This window comes from Calidris pugnax, unplaced genomic scaffold (genome assembly GCF_001431845.1).
Source record: "Calidris pugnax isolate Ruff unplaced genomic scaffold, ASM143184v1 scaffold1, whole genome shotgun sequence".
In the NCBI taxonomy this organism is placed as follows: domain Eukaryota; kingdom Metazoa; phylum Chordata; class Aves; order Charadriiformes; family Scolopacidae; genus Calidris; species Calidris pugnax.
In genome coordinates, this window is record NW_015090800.1 from 5,696,492 (window position 1) to 5,719,196 (window position 22,705).

The 22,705-nt window shown below is 47.0% G+C and overlaps 1 protein-coding gene across 1 annotated transcript in view; it reads right to left on the reverse strand.

Annotated features, from left to right (window-relative positions):
• B4GALNT3 (beta-1,4-N-acetyl-galactosaminyl transferase 3) overlaps window positions 1-22,705 on the reverse strand; it is a gene marked incomplete at its 5' end in the record, with an annotated part of 70,838 nt that overhangs the window by 26,011 nt on the left and 22,122 nt on the right. The window contains 2 exons of the mRNA XM_014937224.1: window positions 1,172-1,249; window positions 1,927-2,030. Coding sequence (XP_014792710.1) covers window positions 1,172-1,249; window positions 1,927-2,030 — 182 coding nt within the window. The remainder of the gene's footprint in view (window positions 1-1,171; window positions 1,250-1,926; window positions 2,031-22,705) is intronic.

Below are 22,705 nucleotides of genomic sequence, written 5' to 3' on the forward strand. Positions count from 1 at the left end.
TTCAAAACTAACATGCTTTTCAGAAATCACCAGGGAGGCGATCAGAGACACCGGGCAAAGCCTCAGAGAAGCTGGGGGATGCCATGCAGGGCCTGCATCAGCTGGTGCCATGGTAGAGGGGAGCAGTAAGAGGTCCCTGTGATCCCTGTGAGCTGCAGCAGTCCTAGCCCTGATACCCCGCTGTCCCTTTGCCAGCAGCTGCTCATCTGGGAGGCAGCCCTGCCTGCCCGCTGCCTGCAAGGCCCCACGGCCAGAGGAAGCCCCCAGGCTCCAGCTGGGACCAGCACTCACCAGAGCTGATGCAGCAGAACAGATCAATGGTCTGGTCTGGTTCTGGGCACTGGAAAGCAGCCAGCACCAGGAAAGCTTTAGCTCCTGCCTCAGGGACCTCAACCGTTCAGTTTGATGGCTGGAGGCATTTTGCCTCCACTGGCAGGTGATCATCTCCTGCCCTGAGCACAGGTACAGCAGCCTGCTCCCTCCCACAGAGGCCCTTCTAATTTGTACAGGTCTCTAATCACCTAGAGGAATTTAGCGAGCTGACTCCATTAGCTAAATGCCCCCTGGCTGGTGTCCCTCTCATTATCAGCAAGCTACATTGCTCCCTTATCTGAAAAGGAATGGTGAGATAAGGGAGCAGGGGAGGAAAGAATAAACGAGGCATGAAGGAAACAAAAGGAATGTTTACCCCAGTCTTCAAGGGTCACCAGAGAAGGTCTCTGTTCATCAGAAGTGTCACTGAAGTGGAGAAATCTCTACATATGACACACAGGGGCTGGATAGCAAGCAAATGCCAGAGCAAGAGTAGAGCGTGACACTCCTGCGTGCCACAGTCGTGTATTTGCTTGTTGAATGCTTGGCCCTATGCACTCCCAGCCCTGAATAAACTTCACCTTTTGGGGAGGTAGTGGGCTCCTGCTCTCAGGGAATGATAGGTGTGTGCTTGGTGCCTTGATGGCTGGTGGAGACAAATTATCAGGAATCTGGACACTCCTGTCTTTCCAGATGATTACTCAGGTCTGTAAGTGTCATTAAGCCAGGAGGGGGTGATAGGGAACGGACTTCTAGTGAAGCAAATGAATTTCCAGGCAGAGGTCCCTGCCTTCCTTTCTCGCTGCACAGGTCTCTAGCTACAGCTCCCTTATGTAAAATGATGGAGGAAGGCACTCACCTCTGGCATCCACGGGACAGGGTTGTCCACAGCTGCGTAATTTGATTTATTCCTCCCATTTCTTTGCAGCTCTTGGTTCTGAAATACAAGTAGAGGAAAAGTCAAAATAACCTGATGAATGACCCAGCACTGACACACAAGAGAGCTCAAACCTGGTCACAAGAATATGTGAGAACAAAGCAAGTTGGTTTTGTTTTTTTTTTCCCAAGCTCCTTTTCCAAAGGACAGGACAATTATCATGGCCATAGCAGGTTAAAAATACTCCCTGGCTTTTTTGACAGCAAATCTCCATGGTGAGCTACTGAGGGGAAAGGATACCAGCACTTTATAACTGTTTGCTAGCACAGAGTTAAAACTTAGGTCATTCTCCCTTTTTACTTTTTTCCCGTCCTTCTTTCAAAAAGGTCCAAGCAATAGTTCTCCCAACACTTCCTTCAGGCAAGAGTACTGAGATGTGCTTCACTAGAGAGCTACAGGCTCTCTCGTTGACCTTTCATTTCTGCTTCCATCTTGCTTAATGCTACCTTCCTGTGCCACATACCCCGCCGGCTTCAGCCCACTGCTGCGGCTTAGTACACCTAAAATAACTTAATTGACTACAGTGGAGTCATTGTACATTCACATTGCTGTGAGTCAGCTCAGATTTTGCCCTGTGGCATGCTCTCCTTCCTGCGTGAAGAGAGAGCTGTCTCTTGGGGCCGGCATCAGAAGGTCCGCCCTTCTAAGCATGCAGAATTCACCCTAAGACTCCTCACCTTGTGTCCCAGCTTCTGTGGATCGTGAAACTGAAGGCTTGGGTCCCCACCTGGGACATTTGTGTCTGCCAGAGCCTTAGCCAGCTCCCTCCAGCTTTCGTATCCTGTGCAGAGGAAACAGAAAGAGATGTCAGAGTACAGGCTAAAAAAAGAACCCGCAGCAGTTACCAGAACAAACTGGTCCTTTACAAGGCTGAGAGACCTCTAACACTCTGGAACGGCCCAGCAGAGACCAGGAGTTGTTTATGTTACTCGGAGTTGGCAGGCTGACACACAGAGAGAAATTGCCTTCGTCTTCCTTAAAAGCTCTTCCCTCCTCCTTATTAATTTGCCATATTAAAGATTCATCATAGTTCTAAAACACGTCAGAGATTTCATTAATCACCACAGCACTTTTTGTAGATCCCTCAGATAAGTCCATTGGTCAAACTAAAGAACACCAATTGTTTTTTAATTAGCAATCCCCAAGAAAAATAAGACAATAACCAGATTACTAATTAGTTTACTCATCAAAAGAATATTATCCTGAATATGCACCTATTTGCACAATAAAGCTTTCAATCTTCTTTTCTTGAAGGAAATGATGGCAAAGAATGCATCTGATGGGACATTCAGCTGTAATACCTAAAATATTAGCCGTGATGTGGTTGAGGATGTCGCTATTTAAGTGAAGTCAGCTTCCAGGTTCAAAGCAACTTCAACACCCCATCCCTCCCAATCTGCTCAATCCAGGAGCCAGGATCAATTTGGGTTTCCTTCTACATCTCCGTTGGCCTCCTGGGCTTAGGAGGGACAAAGACGAGCAGATGCAGCATAACCTTGTAGCTCTTCATAACTGCTGTCCGTATCACTAACGAGACAGCGCTGATGAGCAGAGCTCACGCCTCCCAGCAGCGTTACGGTGGCTCACACTATGTGGTTTTCAGATCTGCTAAACATTTTTGGGATTGAGTCAGCAACTAACCGAGTTGCCAGCAGCTCAGCACTCTGCCCACACTGCACGATAGCTTAATTGTGAGGAGTGCAGGTGCCAAAATCTCCGCAAGCCACTTGCTTCTCCCAGGCTGGTGGCAGACCAGCTTAATGTCCATGGCAGCGCAGCCAGGCTCTCTGCCCGTTTTCTTTAACAATATAAATCATCCCCAAAGCTCTAGGAGGTCTAGAGGAGTTGGCTGCCTTGGTATATAAAGGGAACCATCCTGCCAGCTTCAAGTCTGAGCATTAAGACAAATGGTCTGAGCCCTCTGCACTGCTCCTGCAGCCAGAATTGGCAGGGGTGTGCTCTGAAGGGGCAGCACAGCCCACTGCTGGGAAAACCTCTACTGTTTTGGAGCCAGCATACCCATCCTCACCCTACCCACTCATCTTTACCCTGCCCACCCAACCCAGCAGCATGGTGGGTTGGCATTAAGTAGGAACATGCTCCATCGGTTCGCTTTGGAGGGGGAATTTAGAAGCCAAGTGACCCAGATCAGCTCCAAAACATCTCCAAACTATGTAGAGGCCAAGGCAAATCCAAAACAACTCCAGGAACTAGAATTCACAAACAACCCTTTGACAGATCCCCCTCCCTGGCTGTGCTATGCTCTTGTCCTGTTATTGCACCTACAAACAGGGTTGCAAAACTCTGTCTCTACTTGCTCCTCAATCCGGGCACTGCAAGGTCTGGCAGAGGTAAGTAGAAAGCAAAGATGCTGAAGCTGTCTCTTATGATGTAGTGAAAGAAGAGGACAATTGGTGAAAAAAAGGGCAAGAAATGTGGAAAATGTGAAAGTGAGTAGTTGGAGATGCAACTGAGAGACAAGACTGAGAGGCAACCAGGGTGTTCTGCTTTCCTGACATGAGTGTTGTCTTAGATGTGTGGGTTTTGTTCAGGCCCTGTTAGATGCTGAACCGCCACAAATTTCTGATCTAGGTCTTCCCACCCCCAGATTCTGATCTGAAGCTACAGGTTTAAGTCTATGGCTAAAAATATCAACATCAATATTTATCTTCTGCAGAAGATTTTTCAGTCAGACACTCTGGGTGAGTAATCTACTGATTAATGCAGCTAAGCGCATCTCGTGGTTCAGACACTGACTGTCATGAGAAAGAAGGAGAAATTCCTGTTTCTTCACATAATATAATGAGCTGGTGAGCTTCCACCTCGTTCAGAGCAATGAGGCAGGAACCACTGCTTCTGAGTGTCCTGCAGCTGGACACACGGCCCCACTCCCAACTGGACTTTATAGTTCGCATGAAATTCAGCACTCACTGCTTCAAGGGCTCGTTGTACTATTGGGAGAGGGGAGCACGCTTTTTCAGAGAAGAGATCCAGAAGAGTCCTCATAGCAGCCTACCAATATCTGAAGGGAGCCTACAGGAGAGTCGAAGAGGGACTCTTTGTCAGGAAGGGGTAATGGTTTTAAATTGGAAGAGGGGAGATTTAGGTTAAATATTAGGAAGAAATTCTTTACTGTGAGGGTGGTGAGACACTGAAACAGGTTGCCCAAGGAAGTGGTGGATGCCCCATCCCTGGAAGTGTTCAAGGCCAGGCTGGATGGGGCTTTGATCAACTTGCTCTAGTGGAGGTGTCCCTGCCCATGGCAGGGGGGTTGCAACTTGATGGTCTTTAAGGTCCCTTCCAACTCTAACCATTCTATCATTCTATGATTCTATGGCTAAATTAGAGAGGAACCAAGTAAAATGGGAATAAAATAAAAAAGCAGCAAAAAAAGTCGGTTCACCCATGGAGATTCACCGAGCGAGGACACCAAGAGAAGCAGTTTTTTTCCTATTGTGCAGAGGGGAGACATTATTTGGTTTCACTGCTCTGTGGAGTAAGCTCAGGACAAAGTGTCAGGAACCAGCCTCTCCTGGGAAGAGGATGCTGGCCACCACAGCCGGCCATCCCACAGCAGCGACTGCCGGGCTCGTCTGCACCTCGGTTCCTGCACGCGGCTGGCATGGAGCCCACCTCGCAGCAAAGACAGAAGCCCATCTGCACACCAGTGCTAACAGCTGACATTTCTCTGACCCTTGGAAAAGAGAAGAAAGCGGGCAATTCTCTGCGTTGTACAAATATTTACCTAACACTTACATCAGCCAAACACGGAAGAGACAAAGCAGCTAGGAATTAATCTGGAGAGTGTGATTTCCTTGCTGGGTAATTTGTACTCTGGCAGGCTAATTCCCCAGTGCGGTAGGAAATGATTTTCAGAAAATAATGGGATAAACACTCCCCTCAGAGAAAGTCCTTGGTGCTCCAGTTCCTCTCCAAAAGACTGGCTTTTCCCTGGGGATCTCCATGGGGCACTCTTGGAGAAGCACCTGGCTTTGCCCATGCGTTCCTCTCTAGGAGGGAAGGAACTACAGCAAAGAGACAGAGCTCCTCCAGCTTCCGGTAGCCAGAAGACCTGTTGAGGCCAACTGCTGATTGAGGACACAGTGATGGTTTTCTCCCCAGCTCAAGCCACAGGATTCAAGATGTCACCTTGCACTTATCCTCTCCTGGGTGAGAGCTGGAGAAGCAGAGCCCCGCGGCTATGTCTGCTGCTCTGTCTGAGGAGCATCAGAACGAGATGGTCCACCACAGGTTTGATCCACCCTTGAGGTTTCCATCAGCTCTGCACAGCAGCCCTGCTGTTGGAGCACTTTCTTAATAGCTATTTAAAGTCAACAAGAACACGCCTGGAAAAAAGGAGTAGGCAGGAACTAAAATACCTCAGCAAACACTTCAATATTACTAAGAGGGAATGCCAGAACTATTAGCTTTGATGGTTTTGCTCCAGCCCCTCTACAACGACGGTTCTGGATAGGATGGGAAAAGGGAAAAAAATGTTAAGGCAGAAATCAAAGGTTTGGGAAGAGCCTGTCCCATAGCCAGTTGAATAGCTGAAGACGTTGGGCCAGGCTTTGTTGCCATTAGTGTGTCAGACAGACATACCACCCAATGCCTGGCCTTTCTTTCTTCTCGGCATTTACCTCCCATCACTTCCCGAAACATAACAGTTGTTTTCCAAGGCTATTTTTTTCACCCCAAACACCTCCAAGGGAGGCAACCCTGGTGCAGGCACAGCTTGCCAGAAGCAGCAGCCAGCCCTGCTGCCACACAGTCCCCCTCCTCGGCATCAGGACCAGCCTCCTCATGGCTGAAATGGGCAGTTCAGGGCTGTGATTCACCCAAAATCCAGCCCAGAGAAAGAAAGGCACATGGCTTTCTGGTGGGCCAGCTTGCCCAACTGAGCTGGCTGGTGGCCACACAAGCACCAGAGCAGACCCCAGTAGCCAGAGTAGAGCAGCATCCATGCTTACACCGCACACAGTCCAACATCAAACGTCCTTCACCAACCCTGACTGCACCGGTGGTGCAGCTGGTGTCAGAGCATCTTGGATGAGGTGATTTCTACGATTTCGTGCCGAGAGGGACCTGACGAGCAAGGAGATGTTCTCAAAGGTACTGTGAAGGGGCAGAAGAGCAGCTAGATTCATGGCAATAACCCTCTTTTCTACAAATCCCCGCTGGGACTGAGCCTTAGCTGCCTCTCTGGATTTCAGACTGGAAGCCCTCACGACTTGAGCTCACTTGTGGAAATAGAGGCAGGAGGACGCAAAGAAAAGGAAAAGAGGCTAAAGAGGAGGCTGAGACAGACTCTGCATCCTACAGCACAAACCCTTGCAAGAGGCAGCTGATCTGAGGCCGGTTGCCCGCAGAGCCACCGTTAAGGGGCAGAAGAGCTGTAAGAAGAGGAAATAAGATGAAGATATTTCTTGCCTTGGGGTTCAGTCAGGGCCCAGGGGCACGTCTGCTTCTTCTCAGCTATGTCTTTTACTGCTCTCGGGTTAGAAGTCAGCAAAAGAAGCTGCAGGAACAGCAAGTGGCAAGGGGGAGATCTCATCCAGCAGTTATGACTCTGCCAGAGCAATGTGCTTGTAGCCCAGCTCACAAGAAAAAAAAAAACCCTAAAAATAAAAATTACAAAAGCAGAAAGCCACAGCCAGAGATAACAGACAGCAGTACCCGGGGAGCTATCAGGCCTGGGGGCAGGAGTGTGACCAGAGCTGCTCTGTGGGTTTGGAGATTAGATCCATCAAGCCACTGCCGTGCCCCTGGCCCCAACCGGCACCCAACATTTCAATTAGTCCGTGAAGGTACCTGGCCCTTGTGCAGGGGGGAAATCCCAGACCCGCTCAGGTGATCAGCTTCCCCTCTGAAGGATGAGATTTAATTACTCGGCTGTTGTTACTGCTGCTTACATAGCTGCAAATGCTATTAACGCCCATATGCCATCCAGCCCTTGTGTAACCCTGCTAAATGATCCCACTCAGCAGCCTCAGGAAACAGCAGGTCCACAGGCTGGTTTGCACGAGAAGCATTTTCCTTCTGATCCAACCCCATCCTCCTCTTTTGTTGTAGGGACAGGGCAAGGAAAAACTGGCAGGCATGAAGCAGAGTTTTGCACATTACCTGCAGTATCCACAGACCCCTCAGCATGGCGTGACATTTGGCCAGTCTCATTTGTCCTGTCATCCTGGTTGACTTTTTTCAACTTGCTCTCATCCCAAGGGACTTCAATGTGATTTGACGTCTCTCCCAATTTTATTATTCCTGGCTGAACAGGTATGCAGGTGCAGTACCCAAAACCCCCACATATTACCATTAGTTGCCTTGAAAACATACTAGTTCAGAAGATCTTGAGGAAGTTTGCTTGAAACTGAACATGACACAGGAGCTCAACTCAGGGAGCCAAGCAGCCTCCTACCCTGAACACGCACCTCACCTCTACCTCCAGCCTCAGTTAATCTCATTTAAATTATACCCCACTCACACGGGCAATGCACTGGGAGTGCCTTCACCCCACCATATGATGCTGGGTGTGCCAGGCAGGGAGGCTGTGGTCCATCAACCAAATATTTTTGGCCAGTGAGATGATGGGGACAAGCTGCACCCCAGGCATCATGGTTTCCTGGCTGCAGCCTGGTAATAGCCATCTTCTTATCAGCTGACCAAGGCAGCGCTGCATCGTGCTTTGAGGGTAATTAGAGAGTTTGACATGTCTTTCACACATCCTGACCAGTGCAAACCCCTACTGTTAGCGCCACGCTGTAGGGGAAGAAGCATCCATCTCCTGATCTACCACACACATGTGTATGCAGCCCCACAACCCGAGTGCACAGAGCATAAAGATGAGGTGTAAACTGACCTGAAAACAGAGATGTGGGGGAAGGATAAAGTGAAAAGGAACGGCCAACGGTTTCTGGCCATAGGGATGAGTGAAGGTTAGGTCAACTCATGAATCACAGACAAATGGCCAGAGAAACTACCAAAAAAAAAAATCATTCAAGGGTTGAGCCAGGCCAAGAGAGTCTCTCTGGTTACTTATTTAAGTCAATAAAAGGCACAGGCAGAAAAGAGTGAACTCCTTGCCCTCCGATCAAGATCAGAACAACGCTCTTGGAGTTAAAAGGATTCAAGAAGTTATGAAAGTTGGTGTTACAGAGGGGGCCCTGCAAACCTTTCCATTTCTGGTTAGTGCAGAACCCTGCAAATATGATCGCTGACTTTCTCCAGGGATAAATCACAAGTTAGAGACTGTGTGCGCAGCCATAAATGACTCCATTCTTCCTCCAGTTACAACTCTGATTCACTGCTTTGTGAAACTGCATGGCTCTGCTGTCTGTGAGTTTGCAAATGACAATAAGCTGCAGATCATTAAAAGTACATGAAGTATAACAGAAGAAAAGGCAGAGCACTGCCTTTTTTTCACTTGGGACCGAGAGGAAAATGAGCAGATATAACTACCCAGGGCACTTACGCAGTCTGACTTCCAGACTCACCCACCAAATAAATACTCTGCTGCTGTTGCCCTCTAGGTATAGAAAATTTATTTCATACAGGAAGGGAGGAACTGATAAGCAACGGCTGGGGCATAAACCTGCTTTGTGGAAGATAAAATTCAAATCTTGCTTCTGCCATTAAAATTTTCCATTGCCCTAGTTAAATCAAGAAATTCACCTATGCCAGAAGATTATCTGGCAAACACTGCCTGCCTCCTGAAAGCTCACGGACATGCGTTGCTGGATTTGAGAGAAAAAGCCCATGATGTTGCTGCCAGTTGCACCATCCTTCAATATTATGGGGCTGTGCTCATAAGTCGACTCCAGAAATGCCTCTGTTTCAACCCAGTGTGTGGAAGAAAAAAAAAAAGGCATACTATTGCTTATCTGAACTTGCCAAGCTGAAGGCAGAGGAGGTTCAGGAGCCAACGTCAGAGTGGAAGGGTGGCTATGACCTGCAGCCAGCTGAGGTGTCCAGCCACAGAGACCCGGCTTTGGCTGCACAGCCGCAATCTTCTGCCTGGGGTGACTGCAGCCAAGAGGGGCCCTGAGCAATGGAGACATGTCCTCTCCTGTCCATCCTCACCTTTTCGACCACGCAACTTCATCCCTCCTCACCTTCCTCTATTCTGCCTCTGCAAAGTTGTGCTAAGGAGCCCTGAAGGGTTAAACTGGGGAAGGGGAAAGAGCAGGGTACTCCGTTTTTCAGGAGATGGAGGCAACAGCGACTCAAATAAAGCCTGAGAAGAGGAGCATCTACTGCTCCTCTTAGAAAAATAAGATGGAGACCATGATTTTGGCACTGCTAAATTCCACAGCAAAGGGGGCCACAGATGCTCTCTGTCTCGCTTCTCTTTCGCAGTAGTCCACAGGTCATCTCAACCACACAAAACACACGTAGAAGCTTTTAAATAATAAAATACGTTTTCAACATTACGGCCATAATAGCCGTGCACTTAAAGTCATTAACTGCTGGCAAGTTCAACTCCCTAATTTGCAGAACGTGTGGTGGTTGTCCTGCAATGAGGGTGAGTTTGTCCCCCTGCCGCTGTGCTGCACACCCCCAGGCGGACTCTGTATCTGCCTCCTCATAAGATAAGGCCATCAAAAGCAAACAGTCTCTTCACTTTCTACATTCTTGCTGCACAGCAATGGATTTCTCAGAGCAGCCGCAGACGATGTTAAAAAGAGCTGCTTCCAATCATACCAAGATTCAGGGTATTTGAGCAGTTCACATCACGGATCGCGCTTACCAAGGCAGGCTTTTGCCAGTCATTGTCTTTAAAACATGGGATTTGCATCAAACCATTTACTGATGGGAGATCAAGATGTTTGGCTTGCTTGAACCACAATACTTGCAGTGCTTGGAAAAACTGGCAGGCTGACAGAAGACCACTGAATCAGGTGTTTTGATACAAGTCTAAGTTTTGATTCTTATTTCTGCTTTTAAGATCAAAATAATTTGCTACTTCATGGACTCCAGTTTCATGTTTTTCATTTTTCCCCCCTCTTTTTTTTCAGGAAACGCTAACATCTGGCATTATTCTTGGAGCAAAAATACCTTTAATCCTGGAACTTCTACGCAGGTTTCTACCAATTGACTCCCAGTGACCACAACTGCTGACTCACACTCTGCACCTCTGCATACAGCCTGCCTTTTTTTTTTTTTTAATAAAAATAATAATAACAACTTAACAAATTCCTATCTGGCCCTTAAGGTGACTAGCATAAAAAGCAGATGTTCCACCTGGCTATGATTGCTGAAAGTGGTATTCCTGGCACTCTCCCCTTCGCCTGGAGGCACTGGTGAAACCATGCCCTTAGAGAGGCAATAAAGGCCTGTTCTACTGCGGTAACAAGTTAATTAAAGCTAAAGTTTACCTCTGTATGTCACCAGCTCAGTGTGGCAAATCATACACACTGCACTCAGAGACAGACCTGGGAGGCTTCCTGCCCACTTTTATTCATATGTACATCATCATCATTAACAGCAGTAAGGACCTCTTGCACAAAGAAGCACGTTTCTAAATCCTTTCAACCATGAACCGATCTGTTGCTTCGATGTCCATGGTATCTGAGTAAACACAATGAATAGAAAGCAACATAGGTATGCGGGTTCCCTCCCCTGAGCACAGGGAGGTACCTGCAAAAATAAATACAGAAAGAAAATGGCAATTCTATACTCAGCAGTCTTTGCCATCTGTTTTCCTTTTTGCAACAAGACTGTGCCCAAGAAAGTTCAATAAGGTCATCCATGCAGCTTTCGGAAAACTTTGGTAAGTGCATTTTTCTCAACTGATCCAAACACGGCAGCACATAGACTGCTCAAAGAACTTTCCAAGAGATTTTTTTTTTTTTTTTTATACAGGAGCTGTCTAGGATGTGAAGCTGAACATCAGCTGTGCAATAGACCTTCAAGTCAGGATCTGTTATTGCTTTACTGAACATAGCTAATGCATTATGTCTTTTATCTTGGATGGAGGTTTTCCTGAAGACTCAATAGCTTGACACCTCCATGGAGATGCAGCATTCCCAAAATATCAGCTTGCAGCTTGATTTTCAGTCAAGTTCTGTGGAACTTTGTGCTGTAGAAAATGTCATTCACTGCCTCTGCGAAAAAAACCCCACACCTTATTTATTTCTCTACCTGCTATTTCTATTTGCCATTTTGCTGCCAGCTGCTGTAGCCATTTTTTTCCCCTGAACTCACCTCAAAAGCAGTAACCCACTCCTGCTGAAATGTACTGTTTCCACGGTCTCTGTGAGCACTGCGACAAAAATTATTACCCTACGCTATCAGTTTCAGTGACTGCAGGCAGTCTAGGAATGACACTAAAGAAAGAGAGGGATTAAGATACAGAACAGGCTGGACAAACATCTGCCAGAAATGGTGGAGGTAAGGTTGACCTGACCTTGAGGCAAGGAAGCAAGCTGAACCGACACTCTCGAATTCCACTCCAGAAATATCTTATGATTTGTTTAAATTATTTTCATTTGCCTATGTTCCTGAGGGTAGCAGAACAACTGGTCCTCCCAGGGCTCTGCATGAGATGCCGAGCTCTGACACCGAACAAAGCCCTGATGACAGAAACACCCCTAAATGTGGGACAAGACAACGGTTATCTGATAGCTATGCTGAGGAGGAAACCAATGCAGTCATACTTATAATTATCAAAACCAGAGACATATATCAGGTCTTCTAAGTAACAAAGAGGAACCAACAGTGCAATGACTGAAGTAGAGCTTCAGTATTGCTTTCTAGGTGCATCAGATTAGAAACAATTTGATGATTGAATTTTGAGTCAGATGAAGTCCTTCTATTAATGTTAATGGGGTTTGGATGAGGCTTTAAAACTACTCCAAGAATTTCAGGAACTTGGATGCAATCCCTGTGTACAAGTTTACTTCCACAATTCTGATTCAAAATTAAAACCTACAGCTTCTGGTTTACATATCATCAAATGTTGATTAAAATGGCAGGAAAAAGCAAAATGGAATTTCAGGATATTCTTCCAGAACATCTGAAATTTCTCGTCAGATGCTAACAAGACGAAATCTAAGCCCAAAGCTCCATTTGACCTCTAGCACTAAATGCCAGCCTTCATCTCTCTTTGACTGTGAGGGTGCCTCTCAACCCAGCACCACCAGCTCTATTTAGCAAAGGTGTGATTTCTAACACTGATTTCCTCTGAATCATCATCAAATACCAACTGCTAGTCAGGGCAGACAAACGTGCAAGATGGACTAACAGTTTGATAGTTAGGGAAACAGGGAAAATCCTGTATACCTTTATGTTACAAAACATATCAAGCATCAGAGTAGTAAGGAGGCAGGAGCTCCTCCACAACATAGGCTCAAAATTCACATGGAGAAAACAAGCCACTGGTCCTCCCTTTGGGCATCCTGCCTCCAAGCAAATGGAGCTGCAAGGCACAGAGGCTTCTGGGCTGCCTTTATTTACACAACATGGGTTGCTATGGGGAAGAATCAGGGTTGTGTAAACTCTCTTTATAGAGCTCTTACCCAATGACATAATTCCAAAATACCAACTTCTGAGATATTATTTCTCTGCTTTCTTGACCAAATCCCACATCAATGTCCTGCTCTGGGTCTCAAACCAGCCGGCGCAACGCACTTGACAAAAAATCACTAGGAAAGTGGGAACCAAGGAGGCATTCACAGAAACCACTCTGTCCCAGAGAGAACAAACCTGGAGCCATTCTCATGCTGAATTTTTCAGAGCCCAGACTGCAGGGGCCAGCCCAACGCTGCTGGGGGGGCCCCCGTTCTCCGTAAGCAATCCCTGCCACCAGCAGGCATTCCTGAGGGCTTCCAGGAGGTGATCCTTCACCCAGAAGGAGACGGCCGGGTTAGTCGCCTTGGAGCTGGGCCAGCGTGCCTTACAGAGCTATCCTGTTTCAGTGGAATATTTAACCGTGCTACAGCTTTTACCAGAGCATTAAAACCACCCTGCCAACTGCTTAAGGTGGCTTGCGAGGACTAATCGCAAAATTAATTGTTTTCTTTCCACCGCGCTGGAAATTTCCATAAGTCAAGGAAGAGGGGTTCCTATTGCCCAGCCCTCGTCCAGCAAGTGCCTAATGAACTTAAGGACAACTGAAACCCTAACGACTGTCCAATCCGCCTCTTGTGTAATTCAGGACAGGAAACTCACACAGTAATTCCTGCAGTAGCTCCAGAATAAATATCCAATGAAAATGCCATCTGACGTTGGTTATTTACATGCTGACCTGAGATTTCATCCAAAGTCTGTTCTCAGCCTCCTTGCTAGGTTTTACTGACCTTTTCCACAGGCTCCTGGTGTGATTCCTACTGAGCTCCACTGACCCTGCTCAATTTCATTCCCTTTCCATGATGGTATGAGTGTACCGCCTTATACAATTTAACCACATATGTCAAAATACCCATTTCTAGCATGTTCTGCCAAAACTGACGGCGAGTGAAAGCAGCTGGCCTCTCTACTGCATTTTGCCAAAGGACTAGTTCTTCATCGTCCACCCTTCGTGTGCCTCTGACCCCAGTAACTCACAAAGCTCCAGTTTTTATACAGCCAGGAGAGCATCAGACCTCAGCCCTGGTGCCCTGAAACTCTACAGTACAGTTTACATGCTACGCACTGTTTTATGGGAAGTCCTCTTGACATCGTGTCTCCTGGGATGGACGGGAGGACTGTGTATGCCTCTGACTTCCCAGGCTCCGCAAATAGCCCAGGGCAGTCCATTCTTGATTACTCTTTTAATCTATTTTTTCTGCATGCTAATCCAAAACCACAGAATCGCTGAGGTTGGAAGGCACCTCTGGAAATCATCTAGCCTAAACCCCTGCTCAGAGCAGGGTCATTGTCACCTACAGCAGGGCCACATCCACTCAGGTGTTGAGTATCACCAAGGACAGAGACTCCACAACTTCTTTGGGTGACTTGTTCCAATGTCTGACCACCTTTACAGTAAAAAAAAAAAAAAAAGTTCTCTTATGTTTAAATGGAATTTCTTGGAATTTCTTCTGGCTTTGTTTGTGCCCATTGCCTCCTGCCCTTTCCCTAGATGCCACTGAGAAAAGTTTGTCTCTTTATTCTTTACTCCCTCCCATCAGGTATTTGTACACATGGATAAGATCTCCCTGAGCCTTCTCCTCTCCAGGCTGAGCAGCCCCAGCTCTCTCAGCCTCTCCTTGTCCATCAGATGTTCCAGTCCTGTAATCATCTTCATGGCGCTTGGCGGGACTGACTCCAGTGTATCCATGTCTCTCATCTGGGGAGCTCAGAACTGGACAAGGCACTAGAGATGTCTCTCGTGGGCCAAGCAGAGTGGAAGGCTCATCTCCCTCAACCTGACCTAATGGAGTTCAGAAGGCTGTCAATCTTTGCTGCAAGGGCACGTTGGTGGCTCCTGTTGAACTTGTTGTCCAACGGGATCCCAAGGATCTTTCCTGCAAAGCTGCCTGTATGGGACATGAGGTTATTTTTCTGCTCCCTAAGACTGTCTGTCTCCCATGGGATGCATTTGAAGCAGGTTCCTGAACGTGGCAAAGTCCACATTCCTGAAGACCAGGGCTGTTATTTGCCTCGTTCCAAGCTAACTCCAGTCTGTTCACCACATGAGGCAAAAATAATTTGTGAAAGAAGTTTTAAACCACAGTCATCTAAATACGTTGATAACTCTGAACCCCAAAAGTTTACAACTTCACTGCTTTTGAAAAATCTGCCTGTAAGTACCTTGGAAGCTGAAGTCCCAAGGGAAAATGCTGGGATTTGAGCCAAGCCACACGTGTGCCTTTTTAGAGCCCAACCTAAAATGGCAATACAACTGACTACTTTAGAGTTTGCAAAATCACCGTGAGCCTTCCTCGGTCTTTCTGTGTTCTCCACCTCCCCATGAGAAATCCACCTTCTCTACAGTGAGTTTCAAGTCTGTGATCAAACATCTATGTGATCCTGAAAAATGAGAACGGAGGGAACAAAAGAGAAGAGAGTGAATGCTAGAAGGAACAATGAGAGGTCTTGTAAGCTAAGTTTATTATTCATGTCCCTACTCTATTAATGACATACCGATTTTTTTTCAGTCAAATAAAGCAACCACAGAATAATATCCAGGCTACCACATCAGCACTTCACAGGATTCAGAAAACTTGAGGCAGAATGTAAATCCTGTTTGCTGCAGGATATTAGGGCTTTGTCCATTATATTTTATAATCCACGTAACTGCCACTGTTAGACACGTTGTTCTGCTCGGAGAATCGATGCCAAAATGATGCAATGGGATTGTCAGCAGCCTATTGTCTGGGAGCTTATCCATCCAAAAAAAGTCCTGCTGTGATGCAATATGCTAACAGGTAAACTGGCAAACAGACAAAACGCCAGGTTCATTTCTTTGCTGCTCTGTCCTGGGTCTTGGCGACGGTTAAGCCAGGAGGCCACCTGCTGCAGTGCATGAAATGGAGACAGCACCAGTTCAGAACAGCCCAAAAAGGCTCTCTTACACTTTTCCCTCTTTTAGCAGACACCAAGAGTGACACTCACACATCATAAATCACACAGTCGACTTCTACCTGCTTTTAAGGATCTGGGCTGCTTGACTGAATTTTATCATGCCTTTTTTGCAGTGCTGGGTGAAACACTAGGTGTTCGTTCAGCACTGGTTTTGACATCTCATCACGGAAAAGATGGGGCTTTCACCCCATCTGAAAAGCAGCTGTGTTGATGTTTGAAAATGCAGTAATCCTAAGAGCAGCACGGATGAAGTAACAGGACAAACATCCTGAAGAGCAAATACGGAATGAATACAAGCCATTACTGCACCACTGTCAACAGGAACGCATCAGCCCACAAATGCAACTGCATTCACACAGTTGGTGAAATTCAGGCACGTCTTGGATACTAGCATGCTCTCCTTGACTGTTTTTCAGTCACCATTTGATGGTGAGAATAACAAAAATCTGTTTGTTTCCCAGGAGTACGGGGGTGGGGTGCGTGGGGGTGTTGATTATCTCACTTTCTAAAACACCAAAAATGATAAGGATGGAGAGTCCGATTCACAGGGTCTGTGCACTCAGGCTCACATGGACTTCTTAGAGATGCTGCTGGTCCTATCGGCAAAATCAGGCCCCTGGGCACTCTGATCCTCATTAGAAATAAGAAAAAACGTTTTCTAGTGAAAGAAAAAAAAATTGTCTCATCCAGGAATCTCTGCATCTCTCCAGCTCTTGAAGCTGGCAAAGTAAGCCTCACTGGATTTAACTTCAAATGCTTATAACTTTGCATAATTGGGAAATGTCAGAGTAACATTTTTTATGCACCCTTGCATATGATCAAAAGCATGATTGTCACAAAACCAGATGAGAAACACAGCATGTCCCAGACCCCTGGTCGCTAAAGCATCCAGCTGCTGTAAGTGACCCTCGTGGAGGGATGCTTTTTGTGAACATCTCTGACTACTTTGGGCAGTCTCAAATGAAGTAAGAGTTTAATTAGCAAGTTTATCCCTGTTACAGACTGTCAAAGAAAGTTACAAAAAACATGCAAAGCATGCATAATTTTCCACCAAATTCTATAGAAATTTTTAGGATGCTTCTAAATTTGAGCCACATAGCTGACCCTAGAAACTCCTAGAGGTCTTCGTAAAACCTGAGTCCTCTCATACTAGCAATGTGGTACGGTCTCTGTGTAAATAAGCTCTCACCCAACAACAGCTCAAATGACAGGAAAGACATGCCAGGTATAACACTATCTTAAAATTGTTAGCAAACAGGAAACATACTGAAAACAACAACAAAAAAAAATCATGTTTTTTCTACCAACTCTGCAATAACAACATGACTATCCAGTTTCTCCCGTGCCTTCCCAGTTGGCCTCCCCATAGTTTTTATTGAATTTTTTTCCCCTATCATTCCCTTGCCTTCTCAGACCCTTCCAGCCTCTGAGCGTTTTTGGGGAGCACCTAGACCTTCCGATCTCCTGGTGACCCTCCTGAAGCTCCTCCTTCAAGGTCTCTCGTGTTTCCTCGTGAGCTCTGTCTCCTCTTTCATCAGCTGCCTCCAAGTCCTGCCCCAGTAGGACTTAACAGTACTGGAAAGAAATGCAACCCGATAGCATTAATAAATGATAGCTAGTCCCTCCTCTCTCTTTCATCTCCTCTTCTCCAGCCACAAGGAATCTGCCTGCTGCAAAGGCAATGAGCAAGCACCCACCCGGGCCACGTGGGTGGTGCTTGCCACGTCAAGCCCCAGGGCTGACTCCAGGCCAGGTCGCCACCTGAGCAGGTTGGTGAGCAAGCCAAGATGTTGCTCTCCTCAGCTACTCCATCCTCCTGCTGCACCTTGTGTGGAGAAAACCTGAGGGGTCCAGCTTGAAGCACAACAAGGACTCCCCATCCAGCCCAGCATCCCCTGGCGGGACAATTGCCACCCAGGAGGCTTCCCCAGCAGCCTCCCATGCCAGCTGAGCTTGAGGCACCACCATATTTCATCTGGAGGCCATGGACAGGTTGTGCCTCCATCATAGCCCTTGAGAAATCAGATGCCGCTCCCTGGTCCTTCCCTGCTCGGTGCCCAAGGCTCTTCTCATGAAAACCCGTAAGATTTCATGACTCATCCCTCACCCCAGGGTAAAGCTAAGAAAGCAACCAGTGACGAGATAGAGAACAGAATAATTGTCATATGAGAAATATTTATAAGCTCTTCTTCCCACCCAAGACTTCCCCATCTCAGACACGAGAAGAGCACCAATTAAACTGTTCCAGCAAAATCCCAGAGCCCCAGCAAGGGCTGGGTGCAAGGGACACCAAACAGACCTGCTGACTCCTGACATGCAACAAGGGAGAGAGGGAACCCTTAGTGCTAATGTCCTTATGGTCTAGGGTCACATTTCTTACAGCAAAGGAAGTCCTTTCCCCTCCCAGGTCTGACAAGACGTAAGCACTGAACTCAAATGGACTGGTGGGAGCAGGAGACCCAGGTCCTTGTGAATCTGAGATGGAAGACTAAATCCCCAGTGAAATCCTGACTGCTTCAACACCACGAGCATGGCAGGAGCCGCAGCGGAGCATCCGATGCGCAGGCTTTAATCAGGACCCATGAGACACCAAAATGCAATTACAGTCAAAGAGGTGATATAGAACAGCATCTCGGTATCCCTTATTTTCTCTCTTTTAGTGGCTTGCTCCAATTTGCCCAGTTTCTAAATCAAAAGGATGTTTTCTAACCAATGGCACTGCAAACCACAAGCTGAAAAAACAAGCCTGGTTATTTTTTGCTCTTTAAAAAAAAAAAACAAACCACCACCCACCAGGGATCTTGCCCAATGGTCAAAACTGCCCAGCTGCTCGTTTGTGTGCACAGCTGTATACAATTTGTACGGAGCTGTAGGGCTATAGGAGCGAAAGGAACAGAGCAAAACCAAGTTGCCACAACCAGCAACATTAAAAAGATTCTTTTTACCACTCATCTTCCCAGTAATTAAGGTAGATTTTTCCCAGTCGTCTGGGCGATTGAACCACCCTGGAAGAATCAACCCCAATGTATTTTTCAACCCATGTTTTTGTTTACTCAGAGAGGGCCAATTTTTAATTCACTTCTTACAAGCATTCACAACAGGCCTCAATTATCAAAGAGCTAGCCTGAACCAAATCAAGAGGGGGAAAAAAAACCAAAACAACAATGTCCATGTAATCAACTGTTGCTAAACAACATCAAATACACGCGAGGAGATTTTGATCTGCTCCTGGAAGTTCCACGAACAAACACACAAAGTGAAATAAATATGGTGGATTATTTATTGCAATTTCTTCACTCAACTCTAAGAGCTTCTGCCAGAAACACAGTTCCCGTCCATGGAGCAGAAACCGCAGAGGCCCGCCTAGGGCTACTTAGCACGCAGATGCGGTCCAAGCTTACTGAATGCTGCTGGTTTCAATTAGGGACCTGAGCTGGTGCTTTAATTCCGTCTTACCCAAAAAAAAAAGGTCTCTCTGAAAAGGCGCAGCGTATGCACAGTACCTCCCTGTGCAGGAAATAAAAGCCTTACGTAGGAATTTAGTAATTAGCAGATCAGACCATTGGTTCATCCCATCAGATAATCTTCCTTTGACCAGTGGCCAACATCTAATGTTTAAAAGGCAGAAGAAAACAACCTTCAAAAGTACCTTTAGCTGTATTACTTTACAGAGGAGGGAAAAAAAAAGTCCTCATGACCTATGCAAGCAGTCAGCTTATGCCCTGCAGCACAAATTGTGATTACTCTTCTCTTGCCATGCGTAGTTGCAAGTGTTACTATTAGTCATAAAATTATCCAACCTTTAAAAAAAAAAAAAATTAAAAAAATCCAGCCACACCACTTGCATCTTTGGCTCCTACAGCATGGAATTAACTATGCTGAATTAACTATACACACATGATAGACATTTTACAAGTAATGCTTTTTAATTTAATGGCATAACTCCCTTATGCTATGGGACTGAAGCAAACCAAGAGACTTCTAGAGCCAGTTTGAATGCTGTTGTAGGACCAGCTTCAACTCTTCTCACTTCATGGGGGGGGAAAAAAAAAAAAAAAGGTAAATATATAGATATCTTACACAAGTAAATCCTGTCACAAGTAAATCTCTTCTGCCTTGGCCACCTTTGCTGTTCCTTCCCCTTGGTCCTTTTTTTCAGACCTCTGCTGCAGGTGGAGATGTATCTGGGTTCAAGTGAACATCACAGACCAGTCATGCCTCTTTATGTTCTCTTCTATTTTCAAAACAAGGCTGCTCTAGACCACAATGGCTTCAACCCAGTGGGAGCCCTTCCACTGGCTTCTGTGGGCTTAGATCCAGCCTTTGGCCTCACTCTACTTACGTTTTGATTAGCTGCAGCAAGCGAGGCAGACAGCTTAGTTGGTTAGCCCATTTTTACCGTGCAGCCCAGTCAGTAACTCCTGGGTCACTCACCCTCCTGAGCAGCCCCCTGCGTGACAATTTTTGACAGAGGTTTGCTTGGATTTTTCAGTTCCGGGTAAACGGTGTCTGGTTTCATGGTGGCCTTTCCAGACAACTCCAGGAACTCAGAGGGATCCAGTTATGCAGATGAAGGATGTATTGGTTTGACCATATCAAATCTCATACTAGCCTGACTTTAATTAGCTCCTTATGGCCTGGTTTTGATCTCAGAAACGCTGAGGTAAATCTGGAGTAACTCCCCTGAGAAGCAGAGTTTTGAGAACAGCGTTTGGCCCCTGCGGTGAAGTTCTGACCTTCTTTATGCTCCTGTGAGGGTTGATCAGTCAACAGCCACGAGAGCAGCTTTGGGGAAAAAAACAGACTTCCAGCGTCCAGCTTTCAAACTCAAGTGTCCCAAAGCCAGTGGGGCACTTACGGCAGTTGGGACCTTGCCACAACATCCTGCGCTTCCTGCTTCTAGGAACTCTTGGGGATGAGATGGGCTTGGCCAAAGCCAACCCCTTGGGAAACCCACGCACGTCAGCCCGGTTTGACAAGAGGGCAACGGGCAGGAGGGTAATAAATGTCCCTGCTCCATCCATTAGATGAAGCTGGGTGCAGGCAGGGGGTGTCACCCCTCCTGGGTTCAGTTCAGTGCTAGTATGTACATGAGGACCCCAGTGGAGGTTCACCTGCTCTCATCAGAGCTGTGCTTGGCCCACAGCCTTGCAGGATGCATGAGCAGGACCTCTTCCCACCACTCCAGTGCTGTTTTCATACAGATATCCAAAGAGTGTGGGCTGCTTGACTGGCACCACAAACAGCCTGGCTGAGGTACAGGCCTGCTGAAGGTCTGGAAACTACATGAGGTTCTTGGAAGCAACCAATGGCATTTGGCCACTCATATAGGAAATACACTTGTACAAACACGCTTGCAGACAGCTCCTCACCAGCTCCCCATCCCAAAAGAGGTGCCAGGGGTTAGTTCATCCACCTTGGGGACGGCGCTGACCTGCTGCCTCTGACTATCCCCACCCAGCTGCCCCAGTCCCAGTCTTTTCCATTACCCACTAATCCTGACTGGTCTGTGTTTGTTTCCTTGGATGCTTTACCTGTAACCCTAATCCTGGCTCATGCTCTGGCTATTTCCCTTTGATTCCTGGCCTCCCTGTGTCTAGCTCCCTTTGCAACCCTTCCAGGAGACACAGTCCAAGCATGGCAGCCTTCTCCTCAGTGCCTCTCTATCAATGTTCTGAGTGATTTCACTTGTTTGAGACGCAAATCACCTATAGCTTTTTCCCCCAAGCCATGCAATTCCAACAACATCAGACTGAAGCATCTGGAGACAGGTCTCATTCAATTAATCAGCGCTGAAAGGCTCCTACTAGGCCTGCATGGTGGACAGTCATGATTTTTGCAGGTTCGATGGTCTGTGCTAGCAGTAGCCAAGTGTACCCTGGGGGAAGGAAAGAGCTCCATTTTGCTTTACCAGCCACCCCTCCTTCACACAAGGCACTGAAGAATCAGCTGCAGTAAGCTGCATCTTGCTCTACTTGAGGTCAGTAGGATTTTTGCCACTGATCTCCAGAGGGAAACCATTTGGGCTCATGACTTTTTGCTGAAAGGTAAGCCTAGGTGCCTGGAAATACATAAATATTATGGTTTATGCTGGCACCCAGTCCAGCTGTAACCCTTTCTCATATCACAGTTTAGCTTCTAACTATACTGCGTCCTTCTTGATTACCTGGTTTCTTAGTCTACCGTTACCAGATCCCCAAGAAAAGCATTCAGGATTGTTACCTGAGTCCCTGCAGACCTTTGCCCAGCAGCGTTGTGGCACGGGTCACATTTACACAGGCCAGGTACGTGACGGGGTACCTCAGAGCTGCTGATGATAACAACTGGCAGCCCGTGGCCACATGAGGAGTTTTCTAAGAGCCACCTACAAAGCATAGAAGCCCAGATGACCTGATAGAGCTGGAACCAGCTCTTGGACTGAGTAGATGGATAAAAACAACCATGGGCATGTGGCCAGGAGGAAGTATCCTAAATTGTGGCACTGCCTGTGGCATTGTTATTTGCAACAGGAGTAGCTCAAGTCCACATGCAGCTGGCCCGAGAGCCAGCTCCGTCCAAGACGAGTGGGAACAATGGCAGAACTGAACTGGGGACTGGATAAGAGCAGGTGACAGTGGTCTTGTGGGAACAAAGTCTATCATTCACTTGCACTTCTCTCTTGGTCATTAGGAAACCTAGGTAGGACCCCAGAGACCAGCAGCAACCCACTCTGGGCCAAGGGGGTGGCTGGGGTCTGGATTCATCCTCCTAATTTCTCCATTTCCATCTATCCTCATCCAGTATCACCCACTTCACATCCCTTGGCCATGACCTCTCTGCAGCACCTCCAGTACCACAACGAAAGGCAGATGGGTTTTGACATCGTGCATTTTCACAGATTGACAATCACCCCCGCTTCTTTTTATCTGCAATTCCTAAAGCTAAATTTCTCAGGCCAGGCAGGGAAGGTCCATG